The sequence below is a fragment of the Prorops nasuta genome, unplaced genomic scaffold, assembly GCF_024137725.1.
Source record: "Prorops nasuta isolate Cenicafe-Biocafe unplaced genomic scaffold, Cenicafe_Pnas_1.2 PNAS00010, whole genome shotgun sequence".
NCBI classification, from domain to species: domain Eukaryota; kingdom Metazoa; phylum Arthropoda; class Insecta; order Hymenoptera; family Bethylidae; genus Prorops; species Prorops nasuta.
Window position 1 is genome coordinate 5,066,899 of NW_027116807.1, and position 16,455 is coordinate 5,083,353.

General features: G+C 38.6%; 1 protein-coding gene across 6 annotated transcripts in view; it reads left to right on the forward strand.

Moving 5' to 3' along the window:
* Window positions 1-15,565, forward strand: part of RapGAP1 (Rap GTPase activating protein 1) — a 115,274-nt gene extending 99,709 nt beyond the window's left edge. For all 6 annotated transcript variants that reach the window (XM_066732925.1, XM_066732929.1, XM_066732930.1 and 3 more), the window contains 7 exons: window positions 4,438-4,749; window positions 10,163-10,345; window positions 10,647-10,885; window positions 10,973-11,251; window positions 11,368-11,533; window positions 11,636-12,493; window positions 12,589-15,565. In XM_066732925.1, coding sequence (XP_066589022.1) covers window positions 4,438-4,749; window positions 10,163-10,345; window positions 10,647-10,885; window positions 10,973-11,251; window positions 11,368-11,533; window positions 11,636-12,493; window positions 12,589-12,750 — 2,199 coding nt within the window. In that variant the 3' untranslated portion in view covers window positions 12,751-15,565. The remainder of the gene's footprint in view (window positions 1-4,437; window positions 4,750-10,162; window positions 10,346-10,646; window positions 10,886-10,972; window positions 11,252-11,367; window positions 11,534-11,635; window positions 12,494-12,588) is intronic.
* The last annotated feature ends 890 nt before the right edge of the window (window positions 15,566-16,455 follow it).

The window sequence follows — 16,455 nt, forward strand, 5'->3', positions numbered from 1 at the left end:
TTAATTAAGCCTGGTAGAAATTTGTAAAATTAAGAACCTCTCTCGATATAATTATACCGACTTTTCGTCTCAGTTATTATAATTACGCAACTAAAGTCTCTGAAAAATAGGATTTAAAAAACAAAGTGTCGAAGAGGAAAAAATGAAAATCTCAATGTGAAACTCGTCTTCATTTTTATATATATATATAACTATCTCACATTAATGCTATATAATCTGCGCGAGTATTGGTGCTTAACCGACAAAGCGCGATACACACATACGCAAGTGTGTAGAAAATACCAAGCAGTATGGAACGACGAACATATGGCGTTTTTGGCAGGTGGCACATGTACTCGATTTGAAAGCTGGGACCAAAAAAGCGGCGAAGAAGGCAAGAAATTTAGTAAGCAAGTTTTATTATACGGGCGCATACGAACACACCAAAGAAAATTACTCCCACGCGTTTTCTTCGATCGCATCTATATATATATATATATATATATATATATATATATTGCAAATTTCCCTCGTCGATTGAGAATCCTCGAAAACGTCTCGACGCAGCTGCCTCTTTATTTGTTCATCGAACAAATCAAGAAGAAGAATTTCAGCGTTGAATTATTCGCGCGTTGTAATCCTCGTGTAAATATGCAATTGATCGAAAGTTTTTTATTCTGTTTGAATAGCTCGTCTGAGAAAGCGCGCGCAGGGAAATTTTCTATCGACTCGCGGGTCTCGATGGAAATAATGCATTCAATGCGAGAGAGAGAGAGAGAGAGAGGAGAAAATTATAATATACACCAGAGAATATATGTATATATATATATATATAACACAGTGCTAAGAACACGTGGATCTGGAATAAGAACCACGCAAAAAAGCACGATTCTTCGGATGATTGCGCCTCGCGTTTCGCGAAAAACTCATTTTTCCACCTGAAATCTGCCGTTGCGTCGCGATTCAATGAAAATTAGAACGAAGCTTGATATTCTTTGGATATTCTCGCTACGTGGGAAGACTGGTCGATCGCGGAAGTTGTTAAAAATAAAAAACGAGGGGGTTCCGGAGTTGCAGGGTTCCCCTCTATATATCAGGACGTTAATTAAGCATATTGCGCAATAACGATGGAAATATTGGGAGAGTATAAGATGAAGAAAGAAGGAGGAATAAGTTGAAAGTAATTGATAGCAGGCTGACATTGATGGTATTCTCGCGAACGCATATATATATATATATATAGAACCAGCGAGGCGAGCGCAACTCTCTTTCTCGTTTTTCGACATTCGTCGTTCCCGTTTTCTTTCACTGCCCGAAAACAGCCGCGGTGGAGATGCAAAGATTCGAGGGATAGAACGAATGGGGAGGGGGGTTCTAGTTTATATTTGGTCCATAGCAGAGCTTCGACTGCTCTTTTTCTCCTCGAGCTTTCAAACTTTCGTTTTTTCTTCTTCAACGTCCACGAATTTAGAGACACTTAAATTACGTCTGCCTGCGGAAACTCCGACTATGCAAGAGTGTGGTACGTGTAACGCGCGTGTGTGTGCGAGGAGAATTTTTGACCAAGGAGAACGGACTTTTCGGAGGAAGTCGAAGAGACACCCAAGACTTGGATACGTAATCCGAGATTTTACATCCGCATTTTACTTTTAACTTGCTCCGTGTAACCTCCCCCCCCCCCCCCCCTAGTTTTCTTTTTTCGTCTCTCTGGCCATTACACATTAATTATGTATATATATATATAGTGTACAGAACACCTACGCGCAAAACTACAATTTTTTCTACCTCTATGCGTGCGTGTAGAGACACTTACTCTCCGAGCGATGTTGGCACCGTTCGCGTGATACACCCTCGTTTGTGCCGAGTGTAATTCGTATAGCTCGAAAATGGTCTTCCTTGGAAAATGAAGAAAAGGTGAGAGGAGAGAGGCAAAAATGTAATGGGGAGAATTACCGGGAAAAAGGAGTGCAACGATCAATGCCAAAGAGAAATGAAAAATAACAATTACGCTTCTTATTTCCCAGACTGAACTTGGAGCACTTTGCGTGGCAGTCACGATATTTTTATTTTATGAGGCTAAAAGAATCGCTGAATGCCAGCCAATGCTGGCAATCCGAGTGGATTCTGGTCTAATAATATTATAGGAATGTACAAGCGCGCGCCTCGAATCTCTCACGTTTACCACTGATTCTCCAATTTTCTCACCATTGAAAATCCTCGTTGATTCGAGCGTGTACCATTGGCCGTGAAGCAAACCCGACGAAATTAACTCGACAATTTTATTCACTACTATTAACGCTGAATTTGACGAGGAATTTTTTATACACGTGTGTTTGCATTTTCAAGGGGTCGCGCTTCACCATCGAATGGTATCTATTTCAGTGTGGAACAAACATCGTGTGCATCGTGGACTGATTCTCAGGACTCGTGTTTGCTCGAAAATTATTTTCTCGATACTTGTGATAAAATTATCGAGTGTACGTGTGTGTTGTGGTATACAGATAACGGGTAGAAGCATCAGGTTTTTACCATTTTTTACTCCGAAGAGTCCAGTTTAAATATATATTATGTACACAAGTTTGACTCGATATTAACATTTTCCTATCTTTTCACCACTGAAAACCCACGGTAATATAATAATAACAATGTTATAAAAGTGTAGAAATCAACTTGAAAATTCACCACAAATATAAACAAACAGTGTCTATTGCAGAAAAATTAAAAGACTCATATGTTTGTTGAAAAATTATTTTCTTGATTCTTGGTAAACTTTTCAAGTACCTGATGTGTAATTATAGTGCGTGAGAAGCAAAAGCAACTTTTGACTATTTTAGTCAAACAGTCTAATCTAACATTACATAACACGAATATAAACGTTCGTTTATCTCACAATTAACAATAATCCCCTAATTTCGTCATCGTGAAAAATCCTCAGTTGCAAAATTACATCAATGAAGCGAACACGTACAAAATTAATTAAAACGGTTGACTATAATCAAACAAACTTCATGTTCATTGCGCAAAAGCTCTGAGTACTTAATTTGTTGAAAAACGATGTTCATGCTTCTCGATAAAATTAACAAATATGTATACATATAAGTGTAGAGGAAGAAGCAACTGTTGGCAATTAATTTTTGCTGAATCGTCGCTCGATACGATACACACACACACACACGTATACTTGCACGTAGTCGTTTGATTGTGGTAAACGATTGCGTAATGTTGAAATATATCCATGTACGTGTCAAACGTGGAATGGGAGATTAATAAACAAGGCTGAGAACAATATATATATATATATATATATATAGTAAGAACGAGTTATAAATATAACGATTGCAACTTTCAACATGAATTTTAGCAAATTAGAATTCGCGCATTTGCACATTACGAAAAATGCAAATATAAAAGCGGAAGAGATATGGTCTAGGAAGTTGAGAGTAAAAATGATAAAAAGGTAATCCTAGACTATATATATATATATATATATATATATGATTTAAGGACAAAAAAAAGATAAACGGTAAAGGAGAAGCCTCGTCTTAAGATTTGCTTCCGAAGGTAAAATCTCCCGAAGGATAAGATGGCGCGGTGGCTCGTCATTTTAACAGATCGTAAAAGCGGAAGGAAGCATAACCTTGGAATATCCGGTAAATACGAAAGAACAACAGTTTCTTGTGACGCGAAAGATACATCGGGCGCTCTTCCCCGTAACAGCGCGAATGCTCTGCGAAACATTAAACATTGAACACTCGACGTTACATGCACCGATGTGCATTTGCATTTTCCATCAAGCGATTAAAAAAATATCAATATTTAAAACTATACTCCACTCAGCTTTGCTTATTATTCCATCCGCTCTCTCATACGTATTTCCTTTCTCTCCGTGCACTTAATATCCTCGAAAATCCCTTCAACTTGTCTCTAACGTGCTGGAAACGCACGGTTTGCGAAAAATTCATCTTTCGTTTCGGTAAACTTCGATCTGTACTCCTTAATACATATATATATATATATATATATATATAGTTTATATGCACTATAGAACGCGCGAAGACTCAACTTCTTACAGTATACACACACATATATATATATATATATAAGTGTACGACTGTATGGGAATAAGTCGGCTGGAGGACAATGGTATAATTGCGACTTGGCACACGGTTTACATATATACATACACGTTGTATCGTTGAAGAAATATGGCAGCTCGCGCGTACAGTGTGCGAGAGTAAGGAACGAACTTGGACTACCAGAAAAAACCGAGTATAGCATAGCTTATCGCTGCGTTGAATGAAAACAACGATCGATAAGGAACGAAGTTGTATTTTTTTTTTTCTACTGCGAAGAATTTTATAAATTAATTATCGTTGGTATTTCAGCAGTAAATTACTTTTAAGAATATATAATTATGAAATGTTTGGTGGAGAATTGATAGAATTTGTTTATTTACAGACGCCACGAGATGACCGGTCGACGTCTTCTTCGCAGAACAATCAGCAGGCCCAGACCCCGTCGGTCTCTCCCGTGGGCGACGCACCGCTGGGCAGGGCCCTCATGGAGGCTGCCCTTCAGCAGGCCCAGACTTCCGGTTCGCAACAGCCACCTCTGGTCGTGACGCCTCCGGGATACTGGCTCGATGGCACCGATCATCGACACGCCCTTGACACTTCCGGTAGGGCCTTGCTTCCGGCCCAACCAGCCTGGCAACCCAGGATCGACCAGGATGACACCGCCAAATGCTACAGAAGATTCTTCGTTGGCAGAGTACGGCCCAATTTCTTTCGTCTTGTATATATGTATATATATATATATATATATATATGTACCTCTTCCTGGGTGCAAACCTGTAACTCCATTGTACAAACGAGTCGCAGCAGTGAGAACCTTCGAAGCTCTTTTTGTTAATTGTATATATCTATATATATATGTAGGAAAAAAGAGCACGAGAACTCTGCGACTCGTTTATCGAGGAATTTCCGTCGTTTTCTGCTCGGCGCTTCACAATTGTTGGCGCAAGTGTCGAGCGTGGAGAAGAGCTATATATAATGGGCGAGACACAGCCGCGTTTAAAACGAAACACAGTCGACTCCAACCGTGAGGGAACGTCGTCGACCGTCATGCGAGTCCGTATAATAGTTTAGTCATAAAGCTATGTGCTATATACCGTGCCTCGTGTCACGTACGTGTGCTTACCAAGGTATTCCATGTACACGTGTGCGTACACGCACGTGTGTAGGAAGGCTGGAAGGAGTAGGAAAGCAAGAAGAAGAAGAGGAGGAGGAGGAGGAGGAGGAGGAGGAGGAGGAGGAGGAGGTTGAAGGAAAAGGAAAAGAGCTCTCCGGGCGTGGGAGTGGGAACGTTCTCATAGTCCACGGGGCATCCGAGGCCTCGTACATATGTACGTACATACACACACACACACACACACACACCGAGAGGAAGATCAACCACCACCACCACTCTGGCCTTTCAACTTAACGGCCCTGATTTCCTTCTCCATCCACCCCCACCTACATTACCTTTTAATATCCTTCCATCCATTTATTATTATTAGTTTTTTTTTCTTCAATAAAGTTCCACTCGATTCCAAAGTTTTTCCTTCGCGCGCCTATAATCCTCGCTCTCTCAGATGTTCTTTCGCAAACGCACGGTTGATGTTTTTTTAAACTCGAGCAAAATTCTATCAATTTGTAAATATCTTTTGAAAGAATTGTAACTATTGTAAAGTAACGCGAGGAACAATCGATCTATCGTTTTGCAATGCGAATTGTCGAGCAACCGTTATAGGTGCGTTGGAAGAAAATATGGTAGCACTTTTTATGCCATTTGATTAGAAGACTGATTATGTATAATGAATTTATCTGTTGCGCTTGCACACGCCTTAACCGTGTGTGGTAAATGGAACGGTGTAAGAGAGGAAATGGCGCATTATTCATGCTTTTCCGGTGTTGGATAATTATCCACGCTTTTCCATGGCGCGATGACTAGACAATCGAACCCGCTTGTACTCCTTCTCCCTCTCTTATCTGAAAAAGCCACCTGTTAGAACACTTCCCTATCGTTCATCGTTTTCACCACCCAAATCGCTACTATTTTACATATCAATAATTATCATCCTACTTCCTCGGTTCTTGTCTTTTCGTTTAATTTATTCTTTTCTTGAGAAAAAAAAATGTACAGGGAAATACTCTTGTTTCGTTATTTCACTGTAATTATTTGGTTTTAGTGGAGGAATTTGTGTAAACTTATCATTTTCTTAAATTTCTTTCTTCGGGCTATTGTTTGTAATTTTATAATTGCTCCGCGTTGTTTTTATACTGTAAAATAAGGTTTTTAGAGATAATTGTTATCACATTTCCTCTTCGTAGTGTTTTTTAATTTAATTGATTATTTTATTGATATAAAATGTAGGGGGAAGGGAGTCTCTTGTTTTTTTCCTATATAGAAAGTCGATATTAGTAGCAGAGGAATCGATGTAATTTATCGTCTTCAAAATTTACTTTTTACTCCAGCACTCGTGTTATGTAACAGTGCACCTTTTTCTCACAATGGTACCGTGTTTTTGGAGGTAACTATCACCCTATATTTCCTCTGTTTTTCTCTCATTCAATTTGTTCCTCTCTTCGAAAGCATAAGAGGAAAACGAGACACTTGTTTCATTTGTAATTGTAACAGTAAAGTTTAAGCGACCATGTAGCAATAGAATCTTTTAATACTCTCCGCATTAAAGAAATTAATTAAAACTATGAAGCAACGCACAAGAGCTTCTTTTTCTAAATTTTATACTATATTCCATAGTTTCTATAGAACATCCTACACCCACAGAAATTAGATTATTCAAAGTCCCGACGAGGCAGGATTTTTCCATAATAATAATAGCTTCAGATTTTCACGCGTAATCTTCTCGGTTGATCTGTATTGTTTCGCTCAGCATTTACTTTTATCTTGGGAGAAAAATCTGGAATTTTTTCCTCTCGTTGCAAGAAAGGGTCGTAATTCAAGGCGCTTCAACGGCAGGAAGCTCGTTGTAATCCAGATAAAGATTTTCTCCAATTACTTAGTTATATCGTTTTATCTGCGCGCCTCTCCCCCCCCCCCCCCCCCTCTCTCTTTCTGCGGAGCATCTGGGGAAAAAGGGGAAATGATAACCCGCAGACGCCGTCGCTCCTGAGGGATCCTCCTATAGGTCTCTAATAAATATGTCAGCACCACAAGATGTAAGCTTTGTGCTATCGCTCTCTTCCTCCCTCGCACACACACACACACACACACACGCTTATCTCCAAACAGGATTTTCAAACTGAGAAGTGATATGCTAGTAAAATAAACGAGATCATCCTTTCGTGCTTACTTTAACGACGACATTTTTACTATCCAATAATCGATCCTCTCGGGATAAAACTCCCCAGTTCCGCGTTTTCTCCACTTTTAACCAGTATCCGTGATAAACGATATTGACCTAAGCACAGAATCCATCCTTTGCCAAAGATAAAATGTCCTTGAATGAGTAATAGGGTTTTTTGAGGAATTTTTCGTACAAATTATTATGTAATTCGTTAGTGCTAGGTCGAGGTGAGCTATGTATATAGTGTACTAGGTGTACTTTATATATGGGGCCATTTGGTGTAGTGGTGGTTTTTAAAGAGGCCAGACCAGACCAGGCATACTTAGAGAGAGAGAGAGAGAGAGAGAGAGAGAGACGATACGTCGTGCAAGCGAGCCGAGGTTGTGGTCAGTTGCATTCTAAACTGCAGGAAGATTTTATTATGCGCAATATGGCGCAGTTAATTAGCGGCTGCTGGCCGAATATGGCGAGCGTTTGCGCATTCCGTAACGTCCCCTGGATTGGCTCACTCCGCTATTCGCCTATCCTGTCCGAGGCTTATATGGGGAAACAGCTAGCTTCGCCATAAATTAAGACAAAACCAACGCGTAACGAAAGAGAGCCAAGATTTTCCGCTCCTTGCCCTATACCGGAGCTCCGATACCTCTTCATTTACTGCTCGCTTTGTAAATTAGAGGGAAACAGGATAAACCTTGTTTTAATATTACCAAGTTAGACCAAGGCGAAATTAGTGTACAGCAAAAGGAAAAAGCAACATTTTTCGTTCCTTGTTCAACTTTTAATTGTCCTTTAGACAAAATCACTGATACTTCTTCCTTTGTTCGTTTGTAAACTGGACAAAGTATAATTATAATTATAATAAAAGGGTAGAGGTAGTTTTAACGTTACCAAGTTAGTAACGGAAAATTAGTTTGTTTAAAAGAGAAGAAAAAATTATTTTCTCTCTTATTGGCCAACATTCTCTTTTCTACGCTGAATCAACTGTGATACTTCTTCCTTTGCTCATTTGTAAACTAGAGAAAGCATAATAATTATAACCAAAATGTAGAGGATAGTTTTGGTATATTACCAAGTTAGTAATGGAAAATTCACTTGTTGAAAAGTTAAGAAAAATTATTTTCTCTCTTGGCCAACCTTGTCTTTTATACTCTGGATCAACTGTGATACTTCTTCATTTGCTCGTTTGCAAACTAGAGAAAGCATAATAATAATTGTAACAAAAAGATAGGGGTAGTTTTAGCATTACCAAGTTGGAATTGAAATCGATCGAGAGTCGACTCCATATACATATACGTATATATGCGTTCGTGAGGTCATAGACCATTCATCGCATCTACGTCATGCAGGGAATTAGGGAATTGATAACGATTCCCACAATAAATATATATTAGCAATGCATTTCTATCACGTAGACCCCTTCGCTTATAGTCGACTCGCATTAACGTGTCAGAGCCAATTATAATACTCTGCGACCTATAAGTACCGAATGACGAATGATGCTCGCAAGCCAAATATTCTGATTCGAGCCGCAACTGTTAATCACACTCGATGCTATTTGGTATGTCCTCCAGCTCTCTCGAGGGAGACCGACAACGATATGGAGGAAAGTGTGGAAAACGAGATGAATTATAAAGCTAATTAATTGTTACTGCAGAGATGAAGGAACTCTTATGACTTTAAACTATTTAACTCGGTCTTCTCTTGGCCAATTGCAATGTACTGATTTATGAACGACGAATTATACGACTTGCAAAACAAATATCCTCATTCGTTCTGCCGTCAGATTCTATATTTAAAATTCATATTAATCGAGAAGCACCGAACACGAAAGAAAAAATCAGGGAAACGAAGAAATATAAAATTGAGTAGATTTTTTTTGTGTAGGGGTGAAAGAACGTTTATAGGTTGAAACTTTTCACTTTTTTTCGGTCAATTATTGTACACTGACCTATGATACTCTTAAAGAAAATATGCTCGTTCGTTCTGCCATCAGATTCCGTTTAGTATTCGTATTAAAAGAAAAATCAGGAAAACGAGGAAATATAAAATTGAATAGTTTTTTTTAGTGCAGGGATGAAGGAAGGAAGGCGTAATGTGTGCGAAAGGTGGAAGCGGTGCCCTATGGGAATCGGGTAATTGGTCGAAACCATCGTGTTGTATAGCGCCGCGGAAGTTCCAGCCTGATTACGTCAGCGTTTATTGTGCAGAGATTCGCTGTCCTCCTCACGAATACAATGCGAGGAATATACGTGCAATGCCTTTCTATCGAGCCGTCCTATAAAGCAGAAGTGCAAGCAGAGTCACGTTAAATCAAACTTTCTCCCCATCTGGACAAAGGGACGACCAAAAAAAACTCGCTTCACCTCGCCAGTATTTTCCATTCGAAAACTAGCAATTTTTGCGAATCTCTCAAATTTCTCTCCACTTACACCGCAATTTATTTCCTTCTCACTTGTGCTTTGTTTGCATTGATTTTCCACCCTTGTTTATATATATATATATATATATATATATAATAACGAGTCCAGATATAAATGCACGCTTTTATCATTTTGGCTCTATTGATTTAATTATACGAGTAGGCTTATCAAGGTTGAGGCACGACACGAGTGGTAAATGAGTTGTTATCACCGGTAAAACGATCTACTGGAATAATGAGGAAGGCGATAACAATTTTGAAGGGGTTTAAAACTTCGTATATACTTAATCTTACTGGAAGGTAGAAAGCTTCTTAACGAGGTAGTTTGTACTTTACGTTATAATTTTATTTTAATAACATTCTTCTGTATTGTTCTCCAGCTTCATTGTAATTCTCCGTCTTTGCGTTTACAGGAGCACGTTAATTTGGTAGGACGGGATCCTGAAAATGGTCCTGTTCTCGTGTCCATCAAAGCAGAGACGGTCGCAGGACAGGAACACTGGAGAGTTTTGCTGCGCCTCAAAGTTGGATCGACTCACGAGCTGGTACCAGCATCGAATCTCGGCCCGAACCCCTCACCGGCTAAAATGGTCAAAGTGAGCATTGTTCTCGAACCTAATCTCTACCTACCTGTCTTCTCTGCTGTGTTCCAAAGGAGATTTGAAAAATTCTAAAATTAGCAGTGAAATTGCAACGAGGAAGGAAATAATGAGGTCACTCGTGAATTATTTAACGTCCGTTCTTTCTGGTGGACGTTATCGAGCTTGGCGAGTATCAGCAAAAATATTGCAGATACCGATGTCGATTTAGCCTAAAGAGATTCGCTCGGTTTTCCACGTTTTTTTTTTCCTTAAACTAAATATTACCCACTGATTACAATTCATTGTTCATTTCTAGGCCATCAACGAAACCTTGAACGTAAACAGTTTGATGCCAGTGGTGTGTTCCGGTGCTGGTCAGATGATCGCCAGATACGACGAGCATGCTCTGGTCTCGAGATTCAAATTTGGAGTTCTTCATCAACGAGCTGGTCAGGTTACGGAAGAGCAGCTCTTTGGGAACAGACAGATCACGCCTGCTTTTCAGGAGTTCCTGGATCTTCTGGGGCAAAAGATTGATCTGAAGGATCATAAAGGGTGAGCAATAGTAGCGTTTGGAATCTGCGGATTTATCGTTGCGTTTTGGATCAGTAACCACAATGTCGTCATGGTTGATTTATTCAGGTATCGAGGCGGCTTGGACACTAGACACGGGCAAACCGGTGACTCGGCTGTATACGAGGTATTTCGTGGGAGGGAGGTACTTTTCCATGTTGCCTCTTTGCTCCCCTACAGTCCCGGCGACTCACAGCAGCTGCAACGCAAACGCCACATTGGCAATGATATCGTGGCTATCATCTTTCAAGAAGAGCCAACACCTTTTAGCCCAGATATGATTGCCAGTCATTTTCTCCATGCTTTCATTGTTGTGCAGGTCATCGATCCCTGTACTCCTAATACCAGGTAAAATAGGCACAATCACCCTTCTTGCATTTATTATAGTCTCTTGAGGAATTTCAAGCATCTCGACGTTCTCTCGCGCAAGCGAATTTAAACCACGACTCGGACTCTTATTTTAGGTACAAAGTGAGTATCACGGCGAGAGACGATGTGCCCTGGTTTGGGCCACCATTACCAACGCCAGCTGTTTACCTTCGAGGCGTTGAATTCAAAGAATTCCTACTTACGAAATTGGTTAACGCCGAGAATGCCGCTTACAAGGCTGATAAGTTTTCAAAACTCGAGGTAAAGTCCAGAGATTGCTCTCTTTTTCTCTCACTACTGCGGTAGAATAGAATAAATTTCTGGCAGATTTTGCGATAAACTGTAAGAACGTATTTATTACAGCTGAGAACAAGGTCCGCGCTTTTGGAATCCTTGACGGAAGAATTGCAGACCAAGACTAGCGAGTTTCTGGGTGGCGCTTTAGGCGGATCTGCGTTAAACTTTGGCAATTGCCCGGTGAGCCCCACCGCGAGCGACACTTCAACATCCGGTGGCGGAGGAAGCGGATCTAGGTTCATCGATACCGTGCGCAAAGCGTTGATTTCCCGAGTAAGAAACGCATCGACGGAAAGCGTGCCGCAGCAATTGGCCAAGAAAGGTCAATCCGAGCCGAGTCCACCCAGCAATCGACAGTCAACCACGAAAATCAGTGGCAAACGATCCGTGGAGCCAACCAGCCCCTTGGACTCCCCGGATTTAACGCTTAGAAGGGACTCGGAACGCGGCAGTCCAAGTATGGGAAGCCAAGACAGCAGTCTCTCCAATACGGATAATCAAGACAGCAGTTTGGCTACGTTGCAACAGGACGACATTGACCGTAAGGAATCTGTCGTTGGTGTTTGCAACAGCAGCGAAAATACCGTTGCGGAGAAGATAATAAACAATGTGACGTCAACGACGTCATTAACACCCGTTCAACGATTGACCCATGAGAATCTCAGGAAACAGGAGAGGAATGAGAAAACTGACGTCACCCAACGAGTAGTCTCGGAAAGCGACGACAGCTCGCTTAACAGCGAGCTTGAACTGGACCAAGCTGTCTATCCGGATAGCGACACTGGCCTAGAATCCATGAGCTCCGCGGAAACTCATGACGCTACCAGATGCACGACCAAAGATGGCACCACGGAGAACGAGACTTTAAGGATGGAAGTTACTAGGCTAAAGTGCGATAAGCTGGACTTATTAAGGCAGAATGTCGTGAGTAAAGACAAAACAAAGCGAGAAAACGCATGTCCCCGCTTCTAAACCCACAAAACTTAACCGTTGTACTATCTCACGCTTTTTCCTTTCAGACGTGTCAGCACGACATCAAACGCTTACGGGAAAAAGAGTTGCAATTACAGTCCGACCTGCAGGCCGCATCCAAGGAAATCTTTCGATTACGAGCTATGTTGAAAGAGTGTTCCACCAGTATTCCGCTGGATAACAACAATCAACAAACTTCTACGGTCTAATGTGGTTTAACGTGTAAACTGAAAATGTGTGTCTTTAATCGACGGCAATAGCTAGTAGTTTCTCTCGTTGCAATTATTAGGTTTAGTCGCTGGTAGAGAGCAACTTTTCCGATACGTCTGTACGTTTTCTGTTCTTCCAGGATTGTTCGGAATGTTCGTTCCTCCCTAAAGATGGTTGTACGCAGTTGCAATATATTAGCATTCGAATAATTGAAGTGCGATTAGGTATGCCGCTTCCTTTTGTTCGTGCTATTTTTTCACTCTGTTCTCTTAAACATTTCGTCGTTGGAATGGACAATATTTAATCGCCGGTACAAATGTATTACATTAATAGCGATGGTGATTAAGATAAATGTTGCATGCGGAAAATCAAAAAAGGAGAATTAAAAAGGAAAATGGATTCCGTGACGGCATGTTCGTAAGCGGTTCAGTGCTCGATACTTTGACAGTATAGGCTATTTAATTGTTACAATACTTGTTCGACTTATATAAAAAGTATTTATCGATTAATTTATTTTTAGGTGTAAGATAACTCCTCGTAGTCAATATAGTTATAACGACAAACAGAGAGTAGTAGACAAATTCTTGTCGATATAGTGTGTTAAAACTTTAAAGGAAGTTGAAAGATCTTTAGAGTTAGCGTTACCAGCCTGAAAGCAACACCACGTAAACAGTAGCCTATTTATATACATTTTCTCTTCGTTTCTATTCTATCCTTACATACTACATGAATAAATTAAGGCGTTTATAGTTTGCTTCATGTTTCAATCGTCAGATATTTTTCTATTTTGCACAGAGTGCATCCATATAAATCTTAATAAGCTGAGTTTATACAAAGATACGAATGATATTATTATATACTATTAATATACATATGCTATATTGTGTGTGTATGTATGTATATATGCAATGGCACGCATTTTGTTTCTATCGATATCAAGCGTTTCAACTATGTGAATGATTTTTCAAACGACGTATTCTTGACAACAGTATTTTTCCTGGTGAATTTTTCGAATGAGATTCATCAAGTAGCTTCTTCTTAGTATTGAATTAAAACCACCATCTTCGAGTATCAGATAGAGTAATACCATGAAAGCTTATTTTCTATTTGTAGCTAAGATTAATACGCTCTGTCCCGTTATAGATTCTTAATTAGCCTATGAATCATATTTGCGATAAGTTGCACCAAATTCATCGAGAAGCGTAACGTATTACAATTGCTATGAAAAAAATAGTAGTAACATCGCATATCATTCAATCGACGGCTTTGATATACGTTACCTTTAATATTTGTGCTTAGCTAGGCGCACACCTCTTCATTTACTTCTTACTGATAGTATTAATGTTTTTTTATTGCTATTAATCTCGTTATATTTTATATGGTTTTTGTAAATATTCGGCTATTCGCGTTTATATACGAGGATAAAAAGATTCGAATAAGATTGAGGGGAGTAGGATGGAGTGACAAGCTTACTCGCGTATAACAATACCAAAGTTTAATGTAATAAAGCCAAAATATTTTATTTTTCTTTTTTCCTCCTACATTCCTTATTCTTTCTACTAATGATTATCCTCTAATTTCAACGTAAACAAAGTTTGATCCAGTGCAATGTTAAGTGTTTTTCTGATTTTACAACAGGTATCAATGTCTCGGGTATGGATGAAATTCTTTCTGAACCTGCAGAAATAATAACGTTATTTCAGCTCTTCTCATTGCAAAATTAAAGACGTTTATCGATAATTTGCAAAAATGCCACGTTTATCACTGCCTACGTAAACACCGCTTTGAAGCGTGCCCTATCTCACTCTTTTATACATTTTCAACGGCTGGCAAAGGTGTGTGAAATGTATATTTATTGTTCAAGTACGACTGGCGTTTGCAAAATGAATAGTACGAAAATATTGCGATCTCTTTCAATTAACAATTTGTCTTACTGATAATGCAGCCAAGAGTTTTATTTTCGGATATGTGTATGAAACATCAACGAGATGGTTCTACAGGAACAATAAAATTATCGATTCAGTGAGAGACAGCAGTCTCAATAACTGTCGGACTATTGACGCTAGCAATTGAGAAATGAGAAAAGTTTAAAGTTTACATGTTCTATTGGCTCTATATGTATTCTATATTTTTTACTATATTATATTATATAATTAAATCTCGTATAATATAATATTGTAGAGAATAAGAAACGAGCTCTATCTCTTGTTAAAGACTATTGTACGATATTATATTGACCAATTTTTCGCTAATGAAAATCTGGTACAAATACAAAGATAAATTTCTAGTGGTTTTTGAAGCGTTAAGAGATATGTAAGTCAGGTTATATCGAAAGTCTCAGATGATGATAATGATGATGATGATGATGATGATGATGGTTCTTTTGCATAGACCTATTCAGATTTTGATTTCAAAGAGTTTTAATATTTTTTTAAAACTACGATACATTATTGTTCTGGGTGTGTAAATAATGAAAGTTGCGCTATATAAGTAAAATAAGTAAGTGGTCTGCTCGATAAAACCGTCTCTTTATCAAAAGCCTGAACAACTTAGTTTACCATTTCTCTAGTGTGATTTCTATACTGGCCTTGCTAAATCAAACAAAAATTTATCTATTACGATAAAAAGATATGTATTATTATATATATATATATTAAAAAGAAGAAAAAAAATAATATTTGGTATAAATATAGTATATATATATATATATACACATATTTATATACATGTATATGATTATTACCACAAACACGATATAGTATATATGTATATAGATGTTTATATGATATAAATATATTTTGTATTTAACATTAATCGTCCAAAATCTAATTAACCGAATTGTGAATATATTCTCTGATAGTGATATACTGTACTAAAAATACATATTTCTAATGACTGGTATGTACAAATATTCACGGTCTAGTTTTTGGTTTTCTTTTTCCTGCACAATTGTCGATTCAACAATCGGTGGTACTGATGTTCGCCAATAATAAATAAAAGTAACCCAACATGAAAAAACATTCCATATATATTATGTTTATTTCTTCCACCCTTTTTTAATTGTCAAGTAAAATATACTCAGCGCTCGCCATAAATAGAAGTTTACAGAATAATATTTTAATCGATATCCAAAGCCTTGCGTTATAAATAATTTTTTATCGACTCCCTCAGCAATAGTTGCAAATCTAATAAAATAAAATTGTTATTTTTATTATTAAGCATTTTTGTGGCTTATATTGAGATACTGTATAAATCGGCGGTATTAGCTGAAGTGGAAAGAGAAAACTGGTAATTACATAATACATCGGCTAGCAACAATTAGATAGTGTAAATTCTGTATACTGGTAGCTTTGTATGTACATATAACTATTCAGAGCTATTCCTTGATTTTATAATATTTATAGAAAATTTAATATTGTGGAAATTTGAAAAAATGGTTTAGAGAAATACTCGTTTAGTTGCCGTCTGTAAATTCTTTAATAATTATTGGTGGTATTGGTACAGTTAAAAGCCCTAATGTCATGATTATTAGAGTGCGCTCTTTTTATTTAATTACGAAAATTATCGCGCTACATGTATCGATGAATTAGTTATATCGATCTCAACGATATTTATCGTGGGCGAATTGCGGAAGCAAGTGGGAAGAGAGGGGTGGGGGCGGTACACCACCACTCGGCACTCACCTACCCACACTGACCCACACC